Raw genomic sequence first — 21,360 nt, 5'->3', positions numbered from 1 at the left:
TGCAAAATCATGAAAATAGTACTTTGTTTTATTCCAGTTTCATGTTCAAATTTCTGAGTAGGAGAAGTGTCCCTCATAACTCGGTAGTAAATCAAAATATTCCGTCAAAATATTCTTGGTGTTGAAAAGAGTGTAGTCTCTCCGGAAATGTTATAGCACTGCAATCCCTGAACATAGCAATGGATGTTATTTTAGAACTGCAATTAACCAGCGTTTCATCTCCATCTGTCTAAAAATAATTATTTGGAAAAGTAAACTTAACTTTGCTGTGACAAAGAGTATATCAGCCAATGTGGATTTGGCAAATGAGGTATTTAATGGAGGAACTACAGTCTGTGGATTGAAAGGAAGCATTTCCTTTTTCTGATTTTTGCTGTTGTGTTGAAAGCTGAGCAAAACTTAGAATTTTACTCCAATGGAAATTTTCTGTATCCAAACATTAATATTTGAACAAAGACTCTGAAATATAAAAGACTCTTGAAGTATAAACTGCACAAAAGTTTTTGCAAGCGAAACACCTGTCTTAAAAGGGGGTTATTATGGCTATGTAATCTGGCCAGAAAGTATGGGGTATTTGAATGGGTCTCAGGAGGCAATGATCCATTATAAGGACATCTAATTCAATGTTGAACTGAGAAAGTTGAAACAATTCCAGTTAACCCAGTGTTAAAATACTGTAAATGAATGTGTAATCAACTCTGCCTGCTCTACATATCATTCTCTAGATCCTGCCCTTACATAAAAGCCAATGAGGGTCAACTCTGTGTCCATGTATTTCTGTTCACTATTTGAAAAAAGCTTACAAGCATTTGCATGTACATACAAGAACTTTATATTAAAAAAAAAAACAAAACCTGTTTCAGAGTTATTTTGAGAAAATGGCTGCATTCAGGGATTAGCACACTGTGAAAATCATTTATCCCTGTTTTATTAATTTGGCAGAGGTGTTTCTTAAAACAAGCATTTTGCATAAGTCTATGGAAATCATTTACTTCAGTGAAATTAGTGGAATCCATTCCATTAGATCTAGCATGTTCCGGGGTAGAAAGCCTTTGTCCTGGTGGTCTGTATGCTTTACATATTCCATTATGCAAATCTGAAAATTCATCAGAGACTTTGCCTCATTCCTGCTACTCTCATTACAATTTACCATACAGTTTATCTACTGCAGACAAATCTATGTACCATAAACAGTCTTTCAAACCTAGCAGCTTCTGCCCACAAAAGCCACATGAGCTTGTTTTACTGTTATTCGCACGTCAGCAATATTGTGTTCAGCATATCATGTGCAAAAAGAATTCCCATGCCAGTGAGTTTAGAGTCTGAAAAGTATCAGGCCTGATGCTCAGCTCACACAAATAGACATAATCCCATACAAGCCAGTGAACTCAGTATTACACAAGAGAAGGGTCTTGCTCATTGTTTCAAGCAGGTGGGATTTTGTTTTTAAAAAGCAAGACTAGGAACAGGCAAGCAGATAGTGCTTTGCATCAAGCTCTGCCATAGTACAAGAAGAGACAAAGGCCTGGTCAGAAAATACAGAAAACAATTCTATTTAACAGAATAAAAAAAAAAATCAAATCATACCCACACGTAGCTCAGAGTCATGTGAAGGTACATGTCTGCTTCTGATCTGAACTCTTCAGACACCCTGTTTTTCTCCATGCCCACCCCCACACTGCAATTTGGGCACAAACAAAAAAGCCTCCCTGTGCAGTCATCCTGCTGATATCAGATGCCCCTCCCCGGCAGCCCTGGGTGGCAGCCCGGCTCGTTCACCCTGCGTGTTTTGCATGTTGCTTGCATGGGGTAGGCACCATGCTCATTGCTCATCTTCCTTGTCCAGGTCAGATGTAATTTATCCTGTGTAATTCTGCTTCCTGTGGCAGATTCAGTTTGATAGGGTTTTCTCACTTTCTGTTTCATACTGCTGATGTGTCTGAAGAGACATAGGCACAGCTTAGTGCGAACATGGTTTTGCCTGCAACATCTTTGGGATTCTTTTATCATTAGTGGTTTGCTAATTTTCCATGGTCTCCCTTCTGTGTAGCACATTTTAAATATAGCACATCCGCATTACAAATTCTTCCTCCTCCTCTTCTTCTTGTCTTTCTACATTATGGGAAATACAGGACAAACAGCGTAATAATGATATATAAAAATGAATTCAACATTTTGCCTAAATAAAACATAAACTGATTCTTCTTAAAGTATAATCTTACTGCAAGAATGCATTACCCTCAGTTCTTTCAAAGCTACAGTCCAAGTTCACGTAACATGTTTTGGTTACCCAGGAGATGTTCTTGTTCAGAATCTCACCTGAGTGCAGATCTGAGTTTTCCCAAAGTTTGGAAAGGAAAGATCACATCTGTAGTATTGCTTTAAATGTCTTTAATTTTCAGATTTTATGCTGTCCTTCGCAAATTAGAGTTCCTTCCCTGTTTATTTTACTGGCATTTTGAATTCCCAGGTACCTTTCTGTCTGCATAGCTCAGCTACTGGAATTGGAAGTCCAAAACCAGCCCCTGCCAACAGCAACCAACCTCACCCTCATTTCAGACTGCCCATTTGACTTATCCACCTGTCCTGTTTACATGACATTGCTAATATCAAACTCACCGTAAAGGTTAGATCTTCAGTTTGTAAAAGCTGGCATACCTTCATGGATATCTTGCCCTACGTCTGCCAGACCCAAACTGAAGAGCCAGCAGGCTCTACCAACCAGCTAGCACCGCTGAGGAGCTACATGCAAGTTGCCATAGACTCCTGGATCATGAGGGTACGTCCATAAACCATAGAGTATATCCTACACTGCACTGTGTAGGTTGTATGGAAACACCTGTGTAGGATTTACGTGAGATAGCAGTATAGCTATGCTAACATTATACTCCACCCAGGCTAATACATCTCCTGTGAAACCTACGCAGAGCTGTACGGTGACACCAATAGTTCAGCTAAGCAGATGTGTCGACGTGGCATTGCTTGGTGCTGCTGTGGTCCTACCTGTGATGTCAGACACGTCACCCTCTAAATATTCTGCCCCACCATCACTGTAAGAGTAGGTCACTGCTGAGGAGTACAGTCCAGAGTCACTTAGGAAATCACCAGGTTGTTTCCTGGATCTGTGTCTTTTTACTCCTTCACCAGTTTTTCACCAGCAGCAGCTTTATGGCCAGGGTGGGAAGTGCCCTTCTCCCTCTCTCAATACTTCTCCTGAATGGCTCTTTTGTCCAATTTCATGGATGAGTCCCAAGACCACCACCTCACCTCAGCACCTCAGATGTTCTTTCTGCCTTTAGCAGCAAGGGCGTCTGGGCAAGTTTCCCCTAGCTTGGGACATGCCTCACATCTTGCGTTTGTCACAGCTTTGCTGATTCTGTTCCTATTGCCCAGGTCAAGTGCCAAAAATTTCTGAATTTTTGTGCTGTTTCCATGCTTATCCTACTAGTCTTGGCCAAATGTGAGGGCTGGGAGTTTCACAGAGCCACCCAACCTTTCACAGCAATAATAATATCACAGTGGACATATAGTAACACAATGTCCAAAGGGTGACACTTGGACATGCTGTGCTGGGTACCAGAAGGTGGACAGTAGTTAACCACTGCTTTATCCCGTTTTCCCAGGCTTCAAGTTAGGCGTGCCCTAAGGCACTGGAGTTAAAAAGCAAACAAACAATGAAATTCCTACGTTTAGATTGCGAGTCCAGACGTTTCGAATCCAACCAGGATCTTTCATCAATGGAATCTGAAAGAAACAAAGAATAATGAGGAAAAATACAGTTAATTAACTAAGCACAGAAGTTAATGTGTCGATTATGGTCCTTGAAACCCAACTGCTCTAATGAATACCTCTCCTGTGATTCCTTTAGAAGCCACGTTGCCCTTGTGTCATCCTCACTTTATATCTATACTGAAAGAAGTTCTCAATTCCCTCTTTCCATCATCTCAGTTTTCAGGGCTTTTGCAGAAGGATTTAATCCTCTGCTAGTAAGATCTCTATCTTCTGCCAGAGAGAGCTTGGAAGCAGGGGATCCCTGTGAGCTCTGAAGAAGCGTGGACCACAACAAGCTCTGTTTATTCTTTTGCCCAACGCAAAGGACAGAGGCAGAGCTGTAATCCCACCCTGCTGCCTAGGGAAAAGATATTTTCATATGGCGGCATCCCTAGATCTGCTGATGGTACAGGAAGACGTCTAATACCCAGTAGGACAGGAAAAGGAATTCTGTAGGACAAGAAGAACACATTTCAGCCCATTTGAAGCAACCTGGAGTTCAGTGGCTGCTTAGCAGAGCCAGGACTTTATTCCCTGAGTAGTCCCCTCCTGACAGGCGGCACAGGAGCCTCAGCAGAGCGGCTGTGCTTTCAGAGTCAGAGCCCCAAAGCTGAGGTGACACACAATGACTGTGACAACCTCTTTCTGAACACGCAGAAGTAGGAGTGGAAGATTACTTCATTTTCCAAGAAGCCACAGTTGCAAGACACATGAAATAAATTAATACCTAGTAAAAAGGGTAACCTTCCAGCATTGCTGGAGATGGTGGGATTAATGTTTAAAATAAAAGGAAAAGTTATTGAAGAGAAATTCTGTACTGCGTTTTATGCTATTTTTTTATTCCATAGTGAAATTTCACACTGAAAGGACTAATTCTACAGGATTGACAAATACGATGATATGAACAAATCATTTGAAAGGTTTTCCCTTTGGTGCATAGGGAACATTAACATTCAAATATGGCCAGGTTTGCTGGCAGTGTGTGTTCCAAAAACATTCATGTTCCCTCATATTCAAATCTCAAGATGTTTCAAGCACAAATGTTCACCAGAAAAAAAACAAACTCATTCTATATCATTCTCAAATTATATGACACCCAGTATACTCTGTGCAATCTTACTGAGCAAATAGAAAAGGCGTAGAATGATCCCTTTTCTGAACTCTCTCTCATTTAAATACAGCTAGTCAAACAACAGATAAGGAGGAATGAGAAACAGAAAAACAGGCATAACAGAAAAAAAATCACCCAGTTCTGGTAGGTGCAGTTCTTAAGGGTTGCATTAATGTTCATTACACTCACTCACACACTGTTATATGTGTAATTAGAATAACATGTCATGTGGGTGACATGAAAAGTAAGTTTGGGGTGGCACCGTCAGGAGAAGACAGTAGAGGTCTGGCACATAGCCCTTCTCTGTTCACAATAACACCTTGCACTTGAGCATTCCATTAGGGATTGCACCACACTATTCAAACACAATTTACCAAGCCTCTCAACAACCTTATGAGCCAGGAGATATTATTAATTCCATTTTCCAAATGAAGAAACTGAGATACACCCTGATTAAATGACTTACTCCATGTTACAAAGGAAGCCTAGCATCAGAATTAGAAACAGATCTTTTTCCATTTGGCCCATTGTTTTAATGAGTCTATCCTTTCTTTCTATTATCAGAAGCAGAACAAAAATACTGGCATTATTGCACCAATAATTAAATGAACAGAAATACTCTTGCAGGCTAAATTATGAATTGAAATATAGGTGTTTTATGCAAATGCTGGGTTTAATATAATTACATTTCCTGTTGTCTGTGCCTGTTTGGGTTTAAGATGCATCTTGCTGCTTTGGTGACCAAGATGGTGGCTTGAATATGTGGTAGCAGTTCACTGCTCAGGGATAATATTAAGTATTTAGAACATGAAATATCATATCAAATTCACTGCAAGTGTTTATATACTTGATGTTGGTATTTCTGGGGAATATACAATACATACAGTATATGTGTTCTATATATACAGCAAGTTTCATCCCATTTTATGCAGTCAAAGTTTGGGTCTCTGTGTGTATTTTTAGCCTTTGTCACTTTTTGAATTCTATGAGCACTTGCACCTCGCAAGGAGAGGTGCCGGCCTTGTCCCTGCCTTGACCATGTAAGAGGGAAACCCAGACGTGCTGGCTGGATGCAGGGTTTGGGGAACAACTGGGTTCATTCCCTGGAAAATGCCCGCCCCACAGTTTAGCTATAGCCTCTGGGTTTCCCTAAGGAAATGGGCTGTGCAAAACAAGAAGCAGTTAGGGTACCAATCTGCCAGCTGTGCACACAGCTGGGTCCAGAATACCTGCTTTGGGGTGGGCTGAAGGAGCGACTGCAAAGGCAGGCAGTACACTAGGAGGTGCCACCTTCTTACTCCAGACGTCAGGGACGTGTTGGCAGAGTGGATGAAGTATTTTCTGTATTAATTCATCCCTTCTTCCTCTTTCTCAGCCTTTACAGTCTTTTCTGGAACCCATCCAGCTAGAAAACAGCTCATATGAGTAGATTTCTTTTCAAATATCTATATTCCTGAAAGTATTGGACTGACCCTCTCTTTCTTTTTCTTTACGTTTCTTTCTCCTTTCTTTCCCTCACTTTTGTTCCCTCTTTTTCTCCCTCTCTCTTTCCTTCTTAAAAACAAAGTTCCTGATAAATCACATTCATGATTAAGTAAATAAATACCAGAAACACAATAATAGGAACTGCGACAGGAAAACAGTACGTTTCATTAAGCAGAAAAGTCAACAGTGTGTTGCAACAGAGTTGGTAATTGTACAATAGTGCTGCTGCCTGTGCATTCAGTTCCTCTGAAAAACAGTGATCAGAGACAGTCCTGTAAAACATTCTTTGTGTACTGCTGCAACAACCACGCGACTCTCCAGGATCCCTGCCAGCAGTTTAAAAGTACAGTTAATGTTGCAGTTAAGTATTTGATCTTTAGAGTTGTCTAATCTCTGCTCCTGCTTGCAGCTGAAAAACAACCCCAAGGAGCTTTCATTGAGTCCTGTAATTAATGGAAAAATCTAGTATTTATTGAATGATATTTTGTCCATTGTTTAGAGCAACTGTAATATACCAGCTGTCTGTCGTTCCTATTTGGTAGGCTTGGAAATGCAAACTGACATGAGTAAAAATTATTTTAAAGCCGAGACAACGCGTCAAATCTTTTCTTCAGCCGTGCCAGTCTCTGTAGTCACCCTGCTGACCTTAGAGAGCAAAGCTAACATAGAGAAAAGATGACCTTGCACTTAAGCTAGTGAAATAGGACACAAGGGCTATTCCTGTACAAGAAAACTAAACAGAGTCAAGGCACAGGAGGAGGCTCTGGGACACTCTGGTCTGTGCCCCAGTGCTAGAAGAACAGCACTTGGCACAGCTGCAGCCCCGGCCAGCTAGCAGCTCCCAGCTTGGAAATGAGCACAGAGCATTTCCAACGGGGTTCTGAATGGGGCCGACTGGTTTTGAGGGTTGAAGGAACTTAATAGCATGAAGGTGACTAGATCACGCCCAGTCGCATCAAAGCCACAGGATGGGCACTGTCATTGTTTGGTTCACTAGCACCAGTGTAGCCAAGAGATGCAGATCTCCTCTGGAGCTACCTGAGCTTTCTTCTTTCCAGGAGTGTGGACATATCACAAGCCCCATTGCTCAGTTCTCCTGATGTGTAGCAGGAATAATATCCTCCTAAGATGTCAGGGTAAATTCATTAATATTCATAAGAAAACTGTAATTTGTGTTGCAAAGCAAAATTTGCCTTTTAGCCCCCAAAGAGAGGCTTTATGACCCTATCTTGGCCAGCCTGGCACCACTAAGCTAAGCTGTACTTTTCCCAGCTAAATATGAAACATTTAAGAATTAAGAGATTTTTTTATAGCTGGTAGAAGATGGAGTAAAACAAGAGAAGATTCAGAGATAACAGATATTATGGCATGATATCTGAAGGAGAACAGATTAGTCTCTACCTCATACTCTCAGTAGAGTGAAAAATATTTCTTATATAAATATATTGCAAGGAAAAAAAGTGAAAAGCTGGTAACTGTAATCCACATCTCCTGGGGAGAGATATGGAGATGCAGTGACCATGAAATGCAACAGGAAACATTTAGGCATTAGGAGAACTTCGTAATACCAGGAGTAGGCAAGCTCTGATATGGCTTGCTGGAAGAGGCTGAGATCTTTCAGAGCAGGCTGAACACACATTTGTCAGAATGTTTTAATTACATTGGATTTGCCTGTAGGCATAAAAATGGACCGGATGATCTCCGAGTCTGTTCCAGCCTTGTATTCTATTATTCTGGGATAAAGTAACATGGCAGGATGAGACTGCATTTTCAGGAGCTCTTTCCTAGCAGTGAATTCTTACAGTGGAAAAAATTCAGAAACTGGTGGCGAAAACCCTGTTACACAAAATGTTTTGAATCTAAGAAAATAGTGCAGAAACGAGCTGCAGGGAAGCATGACAGAGTAGCCAAAGGATGGACTGGGTGATTTAAGAGGCTCTTCTGTCTGAAACTTCCGACTCAGTCTCACGACATCACCTGACTGATGCTTAGCTCATCACACTGATGCAATAGATGTTGTAAACAAAGTTACTCATTTATGAATTACTCAGGTAATTTAAATCTGGTTCCTACAATAATCATGCCTCTTAATGTAGTTAAGTACACACTGTATGTGTGCATCATTACTGCTAATACCAGATAGAAACATCTTATTTCTTCCCTTGAGGAGCATGTGATTTTAAAAAACAATTATAAGACCCACCTCTGATGCCCAGAGGTGACTTACATTTTCTCTGTAGTGTGGGTGCCTCGTGCAGAGCAGCTAATCTGTTCTTTCACAGAGACCCAGAGCCAGTACCTTTGATGAGGGGATGCTATCTCCACTACAGACCATAGAATGGTCAGGGGTGGAAGGGACCTCAGGAGATCATCTAGTCCAACCCCCCTGCCCGAGCAGGGTCACCTACAGCAAGTAAAGACCATCTTTTAAGCAACAAAGAAGAAGGAGGGCTGCCTTCTTTTAAGATAAGATGACAATGCTAAATTCAGCATATGACCAAATTACCTTTGTAAATGACCTAAAGAAAGAAAACCATTTCCTAGTGTCTAGAATAGTCAGGTTTGACTGACAACATTAAGCTTTAGTGGAGAGGTGTAGCTAGATGAAGTTTGGGACATCAGTAAATAATGTCAAAAAAGCATAACTACAGAGAGCTCTGTCAGAAACTGCAGTAGTGAGTTCCTGGTCAAAGGGCCTGACATCTTAACCCGCCATGCCAAAGAATTGCTGCCTACATTTGCTTTCTCCATGAAGGCTACCAAAATATAGCTGCTGGTCTCTAGAAGGCCACATGGAGGGCTACAGCACACAGAGATCAGCACAGCACAGTTTAAGTACTTTGCAACATGAAAACCATAATCAAGCTTTATCATATGAAGCGGAGGAGGCCCAACAAGAAACCAGTTCTGCTTTATCACCTCACTCAAACTTGGCCTGCATCATTGCTTTCAAGTCAAAGGAGCCATTGTGCTCAAACATTTTGGATGTCCCAAGGCATCACAAGGAGACAGAGGCACAGGTATAGGGTGGGAAGATCCAAAGCAACCTCAAGTTCCTAAATTATTATAAAATCTAGACCTATGCTGAATGCTTTTTAATAATCCAGCATCCATGGCATTTCTGTCCTGGAGCTCCAATCTTCTTGCTAGGTGTCAGTGGGAGAAGAGGAACCGCTGGACTGCTGCAATCTGCAGCAGAGCCCAGGTGCGGTGGTTTGATAATCACATTCAAAAGAGAGTTTGAGCAAAGGAGGAGCACTACCTATGAGTTAAATTATTTAGCCAGGCACCTTGTTTAGTACGTCTCAGCACTGGGTTAGCACATGAAACTCCAGTGCAGGTCTCTGAAATATACCCGTCCAGGTGCCTTAGGCCAGGTCTGAATTCTTTCTGCTGAGCTCCTCCCATTTCTTAACCCTGCTTAGTCACAGTGAAAATTATCAACTGTTTATCTAAAATCTTATGACACATCTATTGACTGCTGATAAAGGCTGTTTCCTCATCTCCGCCATTCAGCTCGAGGAGCGTGTTTGACCGCCTCCTCCATTGGCTGGGGTGGTGGCCCCACCACCACGCCTGCTGCTTGCTTTTGGCAGATATTTTAATGACTGCAGTTAACACCGCACTTGGGAATGTTCCTCTTAGGAACTACCCCAGGCTACCAAAAGGTGTTTCATGAGGTGATGTTTCCACATCACCCGATCATCACACCCTCCCTCGTGGCCTCTGCCTTTCACGACCCGGGGGGGGCCTCCCAGCCCTCTCCTTTGCAGGGCACCCTCACGCTCACGCCTGGGAATGGGGGCTGCTGGCTGCAGCTCTCCGCCGGACCTTGGAGGAAGGCCATACACGCCTCTCACCAGAGGAGGGTTAAAACAACTGCCTCTTCCTCACAGTTAGGGGCAGAAAGCTGGCGGGGAGTAGAGCTGCATGACGGTGGTATCTGCACCACATGTGCCCTTGCATGTTGGGCTTAGTCTTGTGGCAAGCTTTGGGTCGTCTGGACCTTTGCTGTTAAGTATGAGGCAGAGGAGTTCAGAGCTAGATCTGGCAGAATGTGGGGTTTGCACCCATGAAGAATCTAGGAACTTTTGGGTTTTCATGATAAGTAGAGAACAGACCAAGCTGATGCCTGCCCCATTGGTACTCATTCTGAGACACCAGGTACGTGCTTGGCTGTGTGCACAGAGGACCTTCAGCAAGCAAAAAAAGTCAGGAGCTGTTAAGAAGCTCTCGGTTGAGTTCAGACATATTCTGGTCAAACAGGTACAGCAGCGGAGCTAAACCTGGAGCGGGCTGGTTTACAGCCTTGAGAAATTGGGTCTGTGACACACGCTGGATCCTCAGGCTCTGCGGCACCCAGAAGTGCTCAGGAATAAAATCTGCTATAACTGCTGTGCTGCGGCCTGCTCTTTAAATAACACCAGGCACAGTTTCTGTGTGTTTTCACTTGCTACTGTGCTTTGCCGTAGATTACCGACAAATACTGTATAGAAGCTTGTGGGGAGCTTTCAGAATTGAGCGTTTCCTTGATCCCATTAGTTTTCTGTGTAAATCTGGGCATGAGTTTCAGGAGTGGGGATGGTGTTAGGAAGATGACAGTCACAAAACTGCTGCACGCTGAAAAGCTGTACGAGCCTTTTGTGTTGTGAATTGAACCCTTTGTCCATTTGTCTAATGCAGCTGCCTCTGTAGCGTGTCATAAATGTCACAGCAGCAAGTGGGAGGTAATGGTCATATCTGGGGCCAACCTTTAAAGATCAGCTGGACTTTTTTTTTTCTCTGTTTACTTGTTTTGTTTGCTTGTAGATTTTTACTCAGAGGCCTTCCCTGTAGGTATCATAGCTATTTCAGACTGCAGGTGATGCTGCCCATCCCCCTGCCCATTGATTTGTGGTTAGCCTTCCATCAGAATGCAATTTATTCAGAGCAGATTAAATTTTGCCACGGACTGAAGTTGCTTTGAGTGAGTACCGATATCTAAGTACTTCTGGGTAAGTTACAGTCCAGAGTCAGCAAGTGTACCAACAGAGTAATATGCTCATCAGGTTTCGAGATATGGCTTCCTGACAGGTTTGAAAGAGTGATAACAAGCCTGCATTAAAGTGCAAGTGAATTAAAATATACGTGGGGTTTTTTCCACTTTTTTCTGTCTATCTAGGAAAAAAAATACAGACAGGTTTGCTGTGATTCTTTCAAACCTTTCACACAGCCAAACCTTAAAGCCTCACATGCACATTATTAACCACGGGAAAAAAAAAATGTATCATTGGCTTATATGTAGTCTTCATAGATTTTTTTTAAAGGAATTTGCTAGCTACAGCCTTTTAAGGAGTAATTTTAGGTCATTTTATAGAACATGGGTATGTCTGTGATATGGAGAGGACAGAACTTGTGTCCCAAGATCATATTTCTGGTTTGGAAACAACAGGAGAGGAAAAACAACCCTACATCTGAGGGGCGGGTCAGGAAGTTCGGAAACTTCCACTGCGGCTGGCACTATTGCAGGCTTTCTGTGCTCTGCTGCACAACCCAGCCAACCTCACTCTGTGTCTTTTTTTTTAAATATAAAATAAAGAAAACAGGATCAGCCTCAGAGTACTGTTACGAAACTGATTTTCTTAGTGTTCACAAAGGTTCTGAGTTCCTTGGGTCAGTACACAGGGCTCACATGTAATAGAGACTACGTATATGTAAAAGTAAACACAAGTTCATAAATAGACTTTGGAAGCTGTTCGCTACTGGATTTTTTCCTGGAGGTCAGAAAATAAGGAGGAGGGGAAAGCTAAGTGTGCCTTTTGTTGCACGTGATTTGTTTTTCTCCCTAACACTACACACTGTTCAGGACAATTTCTAGGAAGGAGGAGGCAGTCATAAAAACCAATCAAAATACGCTACACCTTTGCTGAGTAGGAGGTAAACAGCACGTGCGGAATGAGAGGAAATTTTTTAGTCTAATTCTTGGGCAGAAGCATCACAGAATCCAGTGGGGGAGGAGAGTATTAATCCTGCAGCAGAAGTTTAGTATTTGTTCATATAGAAAGCTTTTAAAGTCTTTAGAAATATTTTAAAACATGTTAATAATCCCTTGGACTTAACTGGGTTTTAATTAATACGAAAATAATTGGATTGGCTTTGAAATCCTTCCACCATGTAACAATATCTCACTCGTAGAGGTTCCCTGCCTCTCCTGCCTCAGTATTTTGCCTGAACCAGGCTCAGTGGCCTGGCATCTATCGCTCTCTTTTGTTAAATGTCATATAGTTTTTCTTCAGGCAGTGCAATGCTATGGGTGATGCTTTACAGATCCCCAGCTGTAGAGAATGCAGTTTACATCACCGAGGGATGCTCCACATGGGGCTGGCTGACCCCAGAATAGAGCAGCAGGTCCTAACATTGACTACAGGTGTTTATTTTACACTCCTGAAGATGCCATAGCTGCAAGGCTGGTGGTGAAGCAGCAGCAGCAACAACTGGCTGCCCTCAGGAACACTTTGGGACTCTCTGTTTTCTGGATTTGCAGCTTAAGAGCAATATGGAGAGACAGGTCTCAAGACCTGCCCCGCAAATCAGAGTCCAGCAACATGGCCAAGACCATCAGAGATCCACCTCTGTCAGCAGAGGATCCTAACTGGTATTTCTGTTACCTATACCGGGCCTGTTTTCCCCAGAAGTGAAATCAAGGAATTCAAAGCTCCATTTTGTGCATCATTTTTACTGAGTATGTTGAATTTTAAAGGTACTCCTGAATTCAGATGGTGAAGGATTATTAACTGCTCTGTGAAAAATGAACACCTCCTGAGACTCCAGGCTAGCAAACTCCATTTTTAAATTAACTTCACAGATTAGGAAGTCAGCAACAAGTGAGATAGTGACAACGAGAGATAATCTGTTCACTGTAGCAGCTTCCAGCATATTTACTTGTTTTCTTTTCATTTTGCAATGCCCATAATGTAATTATTCTTATATGAAGGGATTCCTGCAGAGAGCAAGCACACAAGTCTACCTGTTCTTGTTTTGCTTGAGGTGGCAACACAGGACTCTCCAGAGCCTTTCTCACCCAGGTCACAGTTTTTATTACGTGGCATCAGTTGAGTAGAAAGATGTCCTGCCTCTGGGTTGGTTTGTTAGTGTTAGTTTTAGTAAGATAGCATTAGATTTGGAGTCCCCATGGTATACAGTGCAAAAATGTTTAACGTAAGAACCCTCCTATATTCAGCCCAGATGTACCTATCTGACTTTAAGCACAGAGAATAGTCCCCCTGACTTCAATGCCACCTTTCTCAAGCGGGATCAGATCCTGGGCTGGCCCTCTTACCTTAGACATCTATAACAAAGATGGTTACAGCTGGATTCCCTTTCTAATCAACAGGAAGTGCAGCATTGCTAGATCATGATCCATCTGAGCTGCCTTAAGATGGCAGACATAGACCACTCAAATACAACTTGTTTTCTGTAAATGGACCTCTGGCCTGTCTTCTATGGAAGACCATTTCCATAACCGCCTCCTACTCTTTTTCCTTTACATTTTTCACTCTTTTCTGCCACAGGATAGAACTGCTTTTGTACTTTGCCTAAAGCATACTGCTTCCATGTTTGTAGCTCCATGAAACAAAGTCAACTTTTCTTCAGCAAAGCTCTCATGGGCATTGCAAAAGTGAAAACAAATGCAAATACATCCTGAAAATCCATGCAGCGGTGAAAAGAGCTTTATTTTTGTCAGTATTAAATTATCACAGGGTTTACAAATGAAAAGACCGTGCGCTAAAGCTCACAGACTGGAAAAAGGGAAACATTGTGCCGATTTTTCAAAAGGGTAGAAAGGAGGACCCTGGGAACTACCGACCTGTCAGCCTCAACTCTGTGCCTGAGAAGATCACGAAACAGATCCTCCTAGAAGCTGTGCTCAGGCATATGGAGAACAGGGAGGTCATTCGAGACAGCCAGCATGGCTTCACCAAGGGCAAGTCCTGCCTGACCAACCTAGTGGCCTTCTGTGATGGAGTGACTACATCAGTGGACAAGGGAAGAGCTATGGATGACATCTATTTGGACTTCTGTAAGGCCTTTGACACGGTCCCACACAACATCCTCCTCTCTAAATCTGAGATATGGATTTGATGGGTGGACTGTTCCGTGGATGAGGAATTGGGTTGGATGGTCGCATCCAGAGGGTGGTGGTCAATGGCTCAATGTCCAGATGGAGATCGGTGACAAGTGGTATCCCTCAGGGGCAGGCATTTGGACCAGTACTCTTTAATGTCTTCATCAATAACATAGACAGTGGGATCGAGTGCACCCTCAGCAAGTTTCTGGATGACACCAAGCTGAGGGTGTGGTTGACATGCCTGAGGGACAAGATAACATCCAGAGGCACAAGCTCAAGAAGTGGGCCTGTGTGAACCTCATTAGGTTCAACAAGGCCAAGTCCAAGGTCCTGCATGCGGGTCAGGGCAACCCCTGGTATCAATACAGATTGGGGGATAAAGGGATTGAGAGCAGCCCTGACGAGAAGGACTTGAGGGTACCAGTGGATGAAAAGCTGGACATGAGCCAGCAGTGTGCGATTGCAGCCCAGAAAGCCAACTGCATCTTGGGTTGCATTAAAAGAAGCGTGGCCAGCAGGTTGAGGGAGGTGATTCTGACCCTCTACTCTACTCTGGTGAGACCCCACTTGGAGTACTGCATCCAGCTCTGGAGCCCTCAGCACAGGAAAGACATGGACCTGTTGGAGCGAGTCCAGAGGAGGGCCACAAAAATGGTCAGAGGAATAGAGCACCTCTCCTATGAGGACAGGCTAAGAGAGTTGGGGTTGTTCAGCCCAGAGAAGAGGAGGCTCCGGGGAGACATTATTGCAGCTTTTCAATACTTAAAGGGGCCTTATAGGAAAGATGGGGACAGAGGTTTTAGTAGGGCTTGTTGTGATAGGACAAGGGGTAATAGTTTTAAATTAAAAGTGGGTAGATTTAGACTAGACAAAGAAGGAATTTTTTCACAATGAGGGTCGTGAATCGGTGGAACAGGTTGCCCAGAGAGATGGTAAATGCCCCATCCCTGGAAACATTCAAGGTCAGGCTGGATGTGTTCTGAGGAACCAGATCTGGTTGAAGGTGTCCCTGCTTATTGCAGGGGAGGTTTGACTAGATGACCATTAAAGGTCCCCTCCAACTCTAACCACTATGATTCTATGATTTTGCTGTTTGCAGGCCTTCAGCAGTGCTTAAAAGCTTTAATTGTGGCTCACTTTGCCACATGCTGTCAAAAGTCTAGTCAGTCATTCACTGGCTGCTGCTTGTCACCAGTTTTATTAATATAATAACGAGCAATACATCATTAATATAGGCAACATAGGATGAGCTGAAAAGTTTGCTTGACACGTATGGCAGGGTGATGAATATGCTGCCCAACTGCCGTGAGGCCAGCGAGCGGTCAGGAGGTATGTCTGCTCCAGCACTCCTCGTGTCCCGGTTTCAGGGATGCTTGTCTGGGGATTTATTAAGGCCTTTTACGAAGCAGAAAATAAACCACTGGCATTACCAAGCAAATAAGGTCACCGTTTTTCAGTAGCTGTGAGCTGGCAGAAGCCAGTTAAAGTGAGGAACTGCCTCTCCAATGTTGTGCAGATCCCCAGTGAGTAGCATCTTCCCTTACCTTAGCCCCAGCCTAAGCCCAAGAGAGCTTACAGGTCCCTCTGTAGGCAGTGGAGAGGCAGAGACTATTTCAAGGATTACTTTACTCCAACACAATTCTTGTTTTTAGTTGGGGAAACGAGCCCCTCTGTAGGGACGTCCCTCTCCTTCCACTGAACACGAATGTGGTAAAAAAGCCTGCAGCATCCTATTTCACTGCCTCTGATGTGGGTGGAGATGAAATGAGTCTGTGGGAAAGCAGGAGGGGGGAAGCCCTAGGGAACCTGTGGGAATTCCAGGAGTGGCTGGGATTGAGGCTTTTTCCCCAGATGCCATTCTAGGAGGGGCTAAAGGCTGATGCCTCTGGCCTTTGGCAGCCCTCCTCAGTGGAGGCTGAAGGCTCCCTCCAGTTCCTGCCCAAAGTTAAGGGAAAGCATTGCTGAGCTGGATGCAGCCCAGCTCTTGCATACATCTTATATGGGTGCTCTGTGGAAGGGAAACCTTTTCCCCACCATCCAGTGCCCCCATCCCTTTGGATCTGTCATCCTTCACCCCCTGACTCCAATTCACTCTCGCCTTTAACACCCCATCTCTGCCCAGCCTTTCTTCCAAACCCAGCTCCGTCCCCCCAGGCTGTCCCACTAATAGTCTTTTCCTACTTACAGGCTACAGGAAAAGTTCCCAGCCCATGCAAAAGCTAAATATCTGGGTCCTGCAGTAAGCACTGCGTTAATACTTAGTCCAGAACCTTTTCATAGTGCCTCAACCATCGCAGGAACCTCCTTTTCCTACCCAGCTGCCCAGAACCCCTGAGAAAACAGTCAGGAAACTTGACCACGGCCTTTCCTGCTGCACTAACCTGTCACCCATTAGGCACATACTGCCAGCAGGAAACTAGACACCCACTTCGGTCTTCTTCTGGCAGTCATGAAGTGTTGGTATAGTATGTCTGCCAAACACCTATTAATAAACCACCTTTTTGTCTGTCACAGTTATGCCAAGATAAAATGCCGTTCCCCTTCTACCATCCATCTTCTTTGTGTTTCACAGGTCCTAACGCAGCTTTCTTTGCTGTGCCATTTCCTGATCTATTGAGATTTGTGTAGCACTTATGAGAGGAGGAAGAATATAAAAATCAGTGAACTAGTCACATAAATAAGAGTTACAGGAAACTACTTGTTCTCAGCTATACCATTAGGGCCTGACTATCCGCAACCTACTACCCTGGGGGGGGGAAAGAGAGAGAGGCAGAGAGAAAGTATATTAATTTTGAGCAAAACATAAGCTTTATGGCACAGCTTACATCCAAATATGTTGCTGCAATGTTCTGTGTCCATCTTCATGGACTCTTACTTTACAAATCTAATACAGCTGCTGGAGGGGAGCAGAAGGGACAGATGAAATGAATAATAAAACAAACTTCCTTCTTCCATTATTTTAACTCCTTTCATTTAATGTTACATTTTATGTGAGGGGGGGGGGGAATTATTATTGTGCTTATAATCTGTTAAATTCATTACCCCTCTCATATACAGCACAGCCTCCATGAATTTTAAGGTATATTACAAAAGATGTTATTAGCATAATCCCCTTTTAACAGATGGAGCAACTGAGAAAGTTGCAGTGGGTTGTTGAAACTCATCCAGTAGCACAGGGAAAATAGCTTCATCATCCTGTCCCAGGCCAGCACTGCACCAATTAGGCTGAGAGCTCCAGTTCATTTCTCAATCTTAGCTGAGGTTCAAGTCATACATTCAAGTTTTGGCCTCTATTGCACACACAACATAAAATTTCCAGGGGAAGGAATTTATGAGTACCCAAACATTTTTACCAAAGGTCATGTCTGTATTGCTTTAAATTAGTTCAATTGCAATGACTGTTGCATTTCCACTGACCTTCCAAAAATGTCAGGACCCGGTCAGTGAATCCAATTTAACTAAGGATATAAAGATGGAGGATGTTTAAATACCTATGGGAAAACTCTCCTTCATGTTTAATCTGGTTTGTTTTAAATTAGGCTAATACAAATTAAGGAAACTGTTGTTTTTTCAAGGGAGTTTTCATAAAAATATTTCTTGCAATTTATTTTTTTTATCAAAGAGTATATTTCCATTGAATTTCCTAAGTGTCCCTCTGCATGAAAGCCCCCCTGCAGATGTCTTTAACTCATAAAAACCTCCAAGCAAGAGCTGGCAGACTGAAGGTGCTCAGACTTTTATGATGAAGGGAGATCCCTGAACTCTAGGGATTTCTCAGAAATATTTACTGGGGTGGAGATCCCCACAAAGCCCCGACTTATACCTCTGCCTCCTGTTTCTCTGCCTTCTAGCATCCAAGAAATAATGAGTCCACGGGATCCTAAAATACTTAGGAAAAGAAAGGGCAATCCATCGTGATTTCCAGATTTTAAAGGAAAATTAATTATTTCATTAGCAAAGCTATGCAGAACTCTTAATTGCTTGTGTAAGTAAAAATTAACCTTGAGCTGCTTGATGATATCTTATTTGCCTTTTAAAAGGTCACCTCCATGCTGCAGCAGCTTGCTATATGGAGCATGTTAGCATTAAAGCTGTGCTACATGCAGAGTGAGCAAAGAGAATGGTGTGTTACACCCCAGCATAATGCAGAAACACCACCCCAGAGATGCAAAACATTGATGTAAAAGTAAATAAATGAAAAACTTTTGTACTGGATAGCAGGTATACACAGGGTGTAAAGATACATCCAGATTAACTGACCTTTTCTTGTTGTTTTGTTTTTTTTTTTTTAAAGGCTACATCCAATTTGATCGACCATAGTTGCTACAGGATGTTAATTATCACATTCCTTCATTTCTACCAAGAGGAAGATAAATGCCAGGCATCAGCTATAAATAATGTGTGTGACCACTGGAGGTCACTTTTGGTTTAGAAATCCTCCACTTTAGAGGCCTTTTGACAGCAATACAACTGCCGCAAAAGCAGAAAGGGGCACAACCAGGGTTTGCAACTTGTTCATGAAAATTCATTGGAAAATAGTAAATTCATTTTAGGATACTTTGTAGCCCAGAAAGGCTTCAGGAATTCTAGCAAATTGTTGCCATGAAACAGCTATTCTCACTGACTGTTTTCCGTATTACAGAGTTTTGCAATGTGGCTATTTTGGCCTCAAAGACAATAGTGTTACTAAATCAATGAACAGAAAGAAAAACTATAGGGTTTGGAGTTTTTTTATAACTATAGGATTGGGTTAGGAAAAAAACATATTTTCTGTCATTGTGGCTATGCAGACACATTACGGGCTCTGCATTGAAAAGAAGAAAATGTTAAAACTATTCACCTGGTCCATGGATCAGATATCTACCGCTTAGCGCAAAGGCTACAAGTTTCCAGCTTTTGCCCCTGAAGAAGTAAAGAAGGAACAAAGAAAAGCGGCAATATTCTGGGTACTGGATTAATTTCTAGATTAATCCTGCAAAATCTTACTCGTCTGAGGGTGTCAGATAATTGATACAATTGACTTCAGAGGCCTGAATAAAAACGTATTTTTAGACCAGCCTCCACGTTCAGCCTTGTTTTGTTTTGGGTTTTTTCAGTTTTTCTTGTTTGCCCAGGCTCTCATGAAAGGAGGCTGCTTCCTGGCCTCTCGTGCTTGGGAGCAGCCACGCAATCCCTTCATCCCTTGTATTCCCCATCTCTGCTGGGCAAGGGACAATTTGCTCATCCACTATAGCAGTGCATTTCAGCAGCGGTGCCACAAAGCCAGCATTACTCCAAGATCAGACCAAGGCTTGTGTGAAATTCGGAAGACAGAAGGAAAAAAAGGAAGAGAGGGCAAGAGAGTATAGAAACTGCATAAATCCTTCCATCAGGTATTTTCTTCTTGGCCTTTCTGAAGGAAGGATGGAGAATTTATTGTGAATGGGCATGTCTCCATTGCCTGGTAACAGCGCCTGTAATGTAGTGCCTGCTGTGTTCGAGTAAATGATTGCTCTTTTGTGCTGTGGTCTGTGGTTTTGATGATGAACTTCCTGAGAGAGCCATAAAGATAAAAATCACAGCTTGCCACTTGTTGAAGATTTAAAGAGCAATAACTTCTAAGTGGTACTACTGAGGGACAAACAGGCTCTTGACTCCTGTCCCTGAGCTCCATGGCCTGTGCCCTAAAATTTCAGTTGCTGAAAATGAAATTCACGTGCAAGCCCGCAAAATTACTGCCCACGAGGGGATTCTCTGGCCCCCACAGGACGCAATGCAAAGAGGCTCTGCAAAGCTGACCAGAGACTCTCCTTTGCTGTCAGCTTTGCAGGGAAACCATCCCAACACAGCAACGAAGAGCGGTGGCGCAGGCGTACAGAGAGCTCAGGGTTGGTGATGAAGGTGCAATGGAAGGTACCAGCTTCAGCTGGACCAATACAGAACATAGTTTAAACAAGAAATGGTTTCAGGAACTTCTTTTTCCTTCTGCACTCACATATATGACATTATACTGGTAATCTCTCAGAAAAATGGTGGCGATTTTCCTGTGGGGGTGGCTACTGTTACCAAAAGAGAGAAAATTAATTCTGAGGATGGTCTCAGGGTCACTTTCCCTCCTCATTTCATGAACTGCAATCCCAGGTGGGATGTGCCTCATTTCTAATACACGGTGCATTTAAACTGGGAGCGCGGGGGCTTGAGCTGTAAGGCAGAGTGCCCTGTTGGGGAGGGCATACGCCAGGCTTTGCAGTAAAACATGCCCTTCTCTTCTCGCTGCTCCTTTACTCCCCAGGCCAGCACAGCTTTGCTTTCTGCTCCCACGCTCACTTCCAAGCCCATTTCTAGCCCTCGATATACGCAGCTCCGATTGCAATTTCTGAAGTATTTCTAGCTCTGTAAAAGCAATGAGATCCACAAGATCATTTTCTCCCATTTCCTTAACACCCCTCCCATATATATATAATTTCGAGCAAAGTAGAAGACAGTTCCGCATTTTGCCCTGAACGCTCTTCTCTGATGATCTCCCCAGCTTGTGCCCATTGAAACCAGAGGACACACCTTTCGGGGTGCCAACACAATGGTCCCTTTTCATGTGCACCCCGTTATGGCAGCCGTGGCTCCCTGGGTGACGGCGGTGGGAAACGCTCAGCTGATGACAGCCCAGCCCTTATCTGCTTGTTGGTTTGGAGCAGAAGCTCTTTGGGAGGCTGCAGTGTAAGCGCCAGACTTCTGCTGCTTTTCAGGAAGCTTTTTTTCTTATCTCCCAGAGACAGGGGACTTTAAATGGAAAAACGTTTTAACTTTCGCCATGACTAGTAAGAGCTTGATAAATTTTTAAAGGCAAACGTCTGAAAGCGGATAGCAGGAAACAAATACATATCACTGCTTTCAAAAATCTCAGATCTTA

At 43.2% G+C, this 21,360-nt stretch overlaps 1 protein-coding gene across 4 annotated transcripts in view; it reads right to left on the bottom strand.

The window, feature by feature from the left end:
• Window positions 1–21,360, bottom strand: part of LPIN1 (lipin 1) — a 91,433-nt gene that overhangs the window by 60,215 nt on the left and 9,858 nt on the right. For all 4 annotated transcript variants that reach the window (XM_082481855.1, XM_082481853.1, XM_082481852.1 and 1 more), the window contains one exon: window positions 3,688–3,744. In XM_082481855.1, the coding sequence (XP_082337981.1) occupies window positions 3,688–3,735 (48 nt within the window). In that variant the 5' untranslated portion in view covers window positions 3,736–3,744. The remainder of the gene's footprint in view (window positions 1–3,687; window positions 3,745–21,360) is intronic.

This window comes from Vanellus vanellus (assembly GCF_965231255.1).
Source record: "Vanellus vanellus genome assembly, chromosome: 3".
NCBI lineage: Eukaryota > Metazoa > Chordata > Aves > Charadriiformes > Charadriidae > Vanellus > Vanellus vanellus.
The sequence above is the reverse complement of the archived record's forward strand: the minus strand, read 5'-3'. Positions and strand labels throughout refer to the sequence as shown.